We start from the raw sequence: 7,605 nt of genomic DNA, 5'->3' as shown, positions 1-7,605 counted from the left end.
CCAAGAGATTAAAAAAAGATTTAAATCCTTTAAAGAGTATATCCCCTAAAGAAGTAAATCCTTTAATACAAAATATCACGAAAAGATTATAAAAGTATATAATTGTTTGGTAAAGGAATAGGGAGAGAATAAAAAAATGATGCAGATAGAGATCGTAGAATTGAATACATTCAATTAAATTATCACAAGCGTTTATTGCCGCTACATTAGCGATAAAGGAAGAAATCGACAAACATAATAACAAATAATATGTAACGATTATTATATCGTATATTTTATGTACATAAAAGTTTAATATCGCTGACTGCCATTATACAAAATACATTAAAAATATATGAAGATCTATACAAAGTTTACATAATAATAACACATTATATACCCATTCTTTTATTTAATTTTAACTATATATTCGTAGGTTAACTTTCATCATATAATGGTGTACCATCTCCACTAAGAGACATACTGCGCGGACTAGAATTGGTATACGGTGTTCCTCGCGGTGATTTATAGGATGGGGTTCGATTAGATGGAGTTCTATTTCTCGGAGTAGTCCTTCCAGTAGAGTCCTCATAATTCCGTGGCGTTTTCCGAGATTCTTCATATCTCGGAGTACTACCCCTACGTTAAATTAAATTAAACGTTTGGGAAACGTTTGTTTTAGGATCATAAACAGAAGAAAAGACTTACGATCCTCGAGGAGTGGATTGTTTCAAACGAGCCCAAGCTTCAGCTGCCTTACTCCAATCCGTGGCATCTCCAGATGACGGTGTTGACACAGATGGAGTAGGTCTATGAGATGATCGCATTGATCTTTGAGTTGTAGATGGTACCGATGAAGATACCGGATGTAAGAATGGACCTTGATGATGATTTGGTGTCTGCTGCGCATGTCGCGGAGTATGATGAGGTGTTTGGTACGGCGTCATGAACGGAGTTTGTCCCGAAGGAGTATAAGGTGTATTTGGGTATGTATGCATTCCACCATAAGCTGTGGTACTTGCTGCACCTGGAGTATGTGGTGGATAATGATGTGGTGTTTGATTCGCTACTTGCGAAAGGGAATGCAACATGTGGTGTGGTAAATTTTGGGCCACTCTTTGTATTGCATCCTGATTCATTCCTGGAATATTAAATATAAATATTTAAATATATATTTTTATACTCTATTAATAATAATTAATGTGAATATAGAAAAGTACCTGTAACTGCCCCAGGAGTAGCATGATACGGTGTTCTTGAAGTCAAAGCACCGTGTGGAGTACCTGGTGTTGATTGACCAGGTATTGGATCACGGAAATGTTCTTTAAACCAACGGAACAAATCATTTACTCTACTAAACGTTTGTCCTCTAAATTTAAAGCCGTCTGGTAAAACGCTAACGTATTCGTGACGGCATCGAATTCTTGGTAAATAAGACAGGAGGAATTTTCCTGGATAATTCTGAAATATAAAAATAAAAGTATAAGTTAAACGCGTTTACAATTTATAAAAATATAAAAAAAGAAAATAAGTATAACGTAAAGTTTTTTGCGATGTTCGTACCTTAGCTGCAGATATAATGTACGGAATTCCTCCTGGATTTTGTTTCTTCTGTTCTTTCAAAATCTCTTCAGCCTTATCTTTCACACCTTCCACGTTTGCTTTATAATATTTAAAGTCTAACAATTCCGAAGTATAGGCAGCCATCGGATTAACGTGTCTGGCAATTATTTCATCGAGATCTTCGAATTCTTCGTTTCCTATCCATAGGCTATGGCCCAAGGAAAATGCATTTTCTTTGCCTTCTTCTCTTACATCAATGTGTTGATAAATATTGTCGGTTACTTTCCATGTTACGGTAAGATGATCCGCACCTTTGCTACTGGGTCTTATTATGCCTTCTCCTTGTTTCATAGTCTGCATTAACTTCTCCGACTCGGCGAAACTAATATTGTGGAAAGACGGATGTATAATAACACGCCTAACGTATGTCTGAAGTTGCTTTACTTTCTTAGCATCCTCTTCTACTTTGACATCTTGATCGTGCGTTTCCGTGTCATAATAAATGTCCCTTTGAGGCCTAAAAAGATATACGCGAAAAATACATCAAATAAAATTCAAAACTATTTTTATAATAAAGACAAAAAAGGGTATTATAATGTAACGACTTACCTCCATTCGTGATTTTTGTCTGCCAGATCGCTGCTCTTACTCGTACATTCGACACTGAAGCGTTCTACTTCGATTTTAATAATACGACAATGAATTACTTGACCAATACCAACTCTTTCTTCAGGATTGGCAACATGTTTATCAGATAAATTTTTAATATGAACATAACCGGATATTCCGTTGTCTAATCTCAGTCTTACACCTGTAGCTTTTCCTGGACAAGCTCCTGCATCGAAGTGATTCCACACTTCCGAAAGCTCAGGAAAATCATTCTTAAGACAGAACGGACATTGCCATAAACCAGTCTCATCGTTTCTGACTGGATTGGCTTGATCTAATTGTTCTCCTTGTGGTTTTCTATGACTTATGCCAACCACCGTTGCCAATACCAATTTACCGATGTAGAACGTTTCAGGTGTTTCTTTAGTTAATATGTCAAATAATTTTTCGGGACTCGGAGATTGGTACGGTACACGTAAATCTTTGTATCTTGAATTCAATTCAGCTCTGATATCATACAAGGTAACGCATTTATTGCCAAAACCTTGTCTTTCTAATTCTTCTGCAAATGCATCCAAGTCCAAATCTTTCAATCTTTCAGGCGATTCTAAAATTTCTTCTAAAGCACCAGCCGGATTCGCATCTTCGTCGTCGTATTCCAATGCATCTACTGCCATTTTCCTTGCCCATTCATACGTTTCAGGATGCACTCTCGAACCATCCAATACTTCTACGTACGCTTCCGTACTATCTCCTAAACTATTCGTATCAATTTTAATAAATCCAGCACAATTGATAAATACTTTGGGTCCCATATGACAAGCTGTTACAAGTTGAGTTCTATTTTCTAATCTTTGATTCGTTTGTTTCAATATTTTAATCAATGCTTGTCCTTTTCTGGGACCTAAACCGCAAATGAATTGTACTAGATTCCCAGAATAAGCTTGTTGCACTGCTTTATTAACGTCAACGCCAACCTCATTTACTCTGTTTACGAATTCTAAATATAAATTTTCTAAAAGCTCTTCCTTGAGAAGCTGATCTTGCAATGGATGATACTTGAGGCATAATATTTCTTCATCAGCAGTGCATAATTGAGAAAATTCTACCAACGGATCCTGCATTCTTCTTGCCAAAGATATAGCTTGCCTCAATAATTCCGGATAATCTCGGAATTCGGAAATACCCTTGTTACTGTTGGAATAAATCTTAGCAAGTTCGTTTTCACATATTTCCACTTGGATAGTAGGAAATTGTTCATCTTCCATTAGATTCGAAATACATTCCTTTACATCAGAGGCAATCATTAATGCCTCTCTCGATTCACCACCGATTACAACCACGTGGGGTTTCTTAGTAGCGATGAAATTCTTAAGGGCCAATAAATCAGCTTCTTTCATGACTTTTTCGTCATCCCTGAAACTATTTTTCCTCTTCATCAAATGTGGTAATCTTACGTAGTCCGTGCATTCACCGTCAGCGGAAACGATGCATGTAAAAGCAGCTTGAGAATAATCAGGTACATAAGCTAAACCCATAACTCGAAGACCTTTACTCGTGTCCCATTCTTCATCTTCTTCTTCAGGAAATTCACAAGTGTATGGAGCTACTTTAATCCAATTATACATTTTACGACAACAAGCTCTCATTATGCATTCTTTTGCTTCTGTAACAAGATTGATCCTCAATTCCTTCTTCAAATGTGGTATCACCATACGATTGAGAGCCATTTCTACACTGCCAACTCTCAAAGTATTCCAATCTTGTACATTTTTGCTGAATTCGTCACGATAGTAAAGTTGCTTCATTTCGTCAACGTAATTGCTAGTCGTATTTCCTTCAATCGTGTCACTCAATGAAATAGTAATGAGTTTGTCCGTTTCGGCAATGATCAATTTTAAGAATTGATCTCCCACGAGATCCCGAACTGGTTTGTCTTTCAAATATTTCATAGAATAGATAGGATGATTCTCGTCTATCTCTTTGATACCTTTCTTCGTAGGTTTAACTGATATTTTAGCTCTCTCCATATACATTTCTCGGACGCATTTGCGTACCAATGGTTCGCGGGCCAATTGCATAGCAACCATCAATTGAGCAGCTTTAAGAACTTCCTCTGGAGTATGAAATCTTGAACTGCAAAAATCATTTGCAACTGTTGTAGGCTCTATGGGTTCTTGATCCACTTCGTGACGCTGATAATTATCTCGAAGATTTTCTGCAAAATGTTCAGGAGTAAGACCAAACTTCTTAGCAAGCGCATCCAAGCCTGCTTTTCGACAAGTAGAGTATGGTCCACTTCTAACTGCTTGTTTCAACGTTTCATCCGGTTCATCTTCTTCTTCTGCAGCAAGTTCGATATCCTCTTCGGGCAGAATTTCACCATTCTCTTCGGCTTCAGCAATTTGTTGTTTTCTTTTTTGTATTCTAGCTTCACGACGTGCTTCTCTCTCTTTTTGACGAACAATTTCTTGCATAGCTGGTATATCATGACTATAGTAAAGCATGAAATGTTGATAAACGTCATTTAATTCCTCGCTAGTTTGAATATTTTTAAGGCGCTCCACGTCATCATCTTTTATCACTCTTACGTTATCTGGTAACGGAGCATCAGGGTTTTTCATAATTTCGTCCAATTGATAATTTCTCATCTTTTTAAACAGTCTCAATAAATTATCTTTTCGTTGACGCAATTGACACCATTTAGCATCAAATTTATATACTTTCCATAAGTCATTGATATTAAGTTCTGGAAGCACATATTCTTTTCTGTAGAATGAGATGAAAGGAACTTCGAAGTGTTGATTTCGCATGAAATCTAAAGCTTTTTTAATTTTCCCAATAGTTTGTGGGCCTTTTTTGGCTCTCTCTTTGGCTTCTTCGTTCAAGTGAGCATCTTGAACGGAAATAGTAGGTCGGCAAAATGCTTGTTTATATATCCATTCTGCCTCAAGATCTAATTCGTCAGAACCTTCAGCTACGGGTGTAACAGGAACAGAACGAAGCTGCATTCGTTCGGGAATGTCTGTATTACGAATCTAGAATAACAAATTTAAAAATAAAAATAATTAGTATTATATTTTCAAATAATCAGAAGACAAAGTACCTCAGTAACTATAAGTAAATACCTCATTATCTAAATCCGTGAAATGGCCTCTTTTCAATTCACTTGGCTCATAAATTTCAAAAATACTCTTTCTAGTACTTTTCTTTTTAAATTGTTTCTTCGGTCTTCTTGGTCTTTCGTCAACATCGTCATCCAAATATTCATCTTCCTCTTCCTCCTCTTCCTCTTCCTCATAATCTTCCTCTCCGAATTTACCAAACTCATCAAAGTCAAAATCAACTCCAAATATATCCTGTGCTTCTTGCAAAGCTCTGTTTTCACAATATAAATTAATTAATACTTCATTGTGTGTACATAAAATAATGTATAACAAATATGATTTGAATACTTACGCGTCAGAGAATATTGGTTTCTTTTTCAAACGTTTTTCTGCGAGAGATCTTCCATCCTCATCAACGATAAAATCATTCATATCATCATCTCCTTCACTTCCTTCTTCATCCAGGGTCTCAACCTCTGGTCGGTGACTGCGTTCACTTCGTCGTTCTTCTTCCTACATAACATGAAAAATAGGAACGAATAAAGACATTTTTTCTCAATTATATTAACCCTTTAGACTATGCTATAGTGCAAATTGTTAATTGATTGATATTTGTTTGTATACAATAAAAAAGTATCATTACCACAAAGACATCTCTTTCCTTATATGGATGCAGAGAAATACATACAAATATGATTATATGAATGCTAGATAAATCTAGAAAAGAGTTCCAAATGATACTTACATCACCAGAGCCCTCAAATAGTTCAGTGGCAATGGCATCTCGATCCTCTTCAGGTTCTTTTTCCTGTTCATCTTCGGATTCTTCGTCTTGTATTCTTCTAAGACGTTTAAATCTGCGTTTCTAAATTGAAAAGAAATTCGTCTTAATACGGGATCTCTCTGGACTTCTAACAAAAAAGTAGTACATTAAACTTACCCTTTCGAGCTTAACACCCAAGTTTTCTTCGATCAAATCATAATCTTCTTCCTCCAATCTATCATCAAATTCATCGTCACTCTTTTTTCTTTTTTTAGAACCTCCAGAAGTATCACTATCCTCCCCATCGCTTTCTTCTTCTATCGGATTATCATCGATCAAATCTGCGACTTCTTCGCCATCATCTAAACAATCATAATTCATTTATTAATCTCGTATAAATATGCAAATGAGAGAAAATTAAAAAAATAATTTTAAATAAATTTTGAATTACCGTCGTCTTCCTCGTCGCTTTCTTCGACCGCCTTCATCTTTTTTAACTTCTTTTTTTCATTCTGATCAAGCTCCTCCTCCTGAAACAATGTAAGGTTAACTATAATATATGAAAGTATGTCGCAATACGGTACCTTAAAATGCATTAAATATTGTTAAATAACAAACCTCGCTTTCTTCTGCTTCGGAATCTAAGAAGTCTGCCATTTTCGATGAAAATGTATCTCAAAAATGTGTTGCAGATAAAAAATCAAATCCAAAAACTTTCGAAAAAGTTGTAAATTGCTCGTCCCTTTTCTTTAATGGTACGTCAACCAACTGTAAATGTAACGTGATTATACTAAGCATAAATATTCCATTTATAATAATCACTACAGTTTCTATTCTTATAGTTTCTAAATACACTTTTATTCAATAAAATATCAAATTTATATAATCAAAACGTAAACGCAAATGAAACACTCTGAGAATACGTTCGTACAAAAAGAACTGTAGTGCGCCATTACATAGTATCCCGACTCCCCTCTCCCATCCACTTCTGTAACTATGTATCCCATACACCCATTAATGCACATTAAAGTATAATCTAGTAATATTTTGATCGATAATTTGTAATATCAAGTAAAATATTTTTCTACTAAAATTAAAATAACAAACAAAAATATTATACTCTAATTAAAAAATTAACAATCTAATGAGAAAATATTGATTTTTCTTAAGATATACATAAAATATTTTTACAGCCGTACAACACCATTTCCGATAGTAAAAATGAAACTGATATATGAAATGCAATTAATAAAAATCATAGCAATTAAATATTACCAAGCTTACTATATTTAAATGATGATTATTACGAGAAGATAGTTGAGTTATATCTCTCTAAATAATTAATAGCACGAGAAATTATAAATAATTGACTAACAATATAATTCTTTCTCGTATCGTACTATGAATGATAGCAGCTGTTCCTGCGTGAAGTAAGGTCTTCGTTTTGTATTTCCGGTGTGTACTTCCGTTTATTTCGTACTTCCGATGTGTACTTCCGTTCATTTCAATTAACCAATAAGATTCGATTATCTTAACAGAGCATTTTAATTGGATGTTATTCGATAGGTCGATTATTTACAATCT

General features: G+C 35.0%; 1 protein-coding gene across 7 annotated transcripts; it reads right to left on the bottom strand.

Annotated features, from left to right (window-relative positions):
• Positions 1-174: 174 nt before the first annotated feature.
• LOC122518207 (transcription elongation factor SPT6) lies at positions 175-7,490 on the bottom strand. Of its 7 annotated transcripts, none has more exons than XM_043636979.1 (13): positions 7,422-7,490; positions 6,640-6,789; positions 6,473-6,551; positions 6,199-6,383; positions 6,004-6,123; positions 5,902-5,919; positions 5,611-5,771; positions 5,280-5,529; positions 2,152-5,189; positions 1,543-2,059; positions 1,200-1,440; positions 688-1,120; positions 175-618 (listed from the first exon to the last, which is right to left on the bottom strand). In XM_043636979.1, the coding sequence occupies exons 2-13, from the start codon at positions 6,676-6,678 to the stop codon at positions 417-419; spliced, it is 5,283 nt and encodes a 1,760-aa protein (XP_043492914.1). In that variant the 5' UTR covers positions 6,679-6,789; positions 7,422-7,490; the 3' UTR covers positions 175-416. The 7 variants fall into 7 exon arrangements, with proteins under 7 accessions (XP_043492914.1, XP_043492912.1, XP_043492910.1 ...); XM_043636977.1 differs by having other exon boundaries at positions 7,397-7,462; XM_043636975.1 differs by lacking the exon at positions 7,422-7,490 and adding an exon at positions 7,306-7,390.
• Positions 7,491-7,605: the final 115 nt, after the last annotated feature.

This window comes from Polistes fuscatus, unplaced genomic scaffold (genome assembly GCF_010416935.1).
Source record: "Polistes fuscatus isolate 324 unplaced genomic scaffold, CU_Pfus_HIC Scaffold23, whole genome shotgun sequence".
NCBI classification, from domain to species: Eukaryota; Metazoa; Arthropoda; class Insecta; order Hymenoptera; family Vespidae; genus Polistes; species Polistes fuscatus.
Note: the sequence above shows the minus strand (reverse complement) of the source record. Positions and strands in the feature narration are given on the sequence as shown.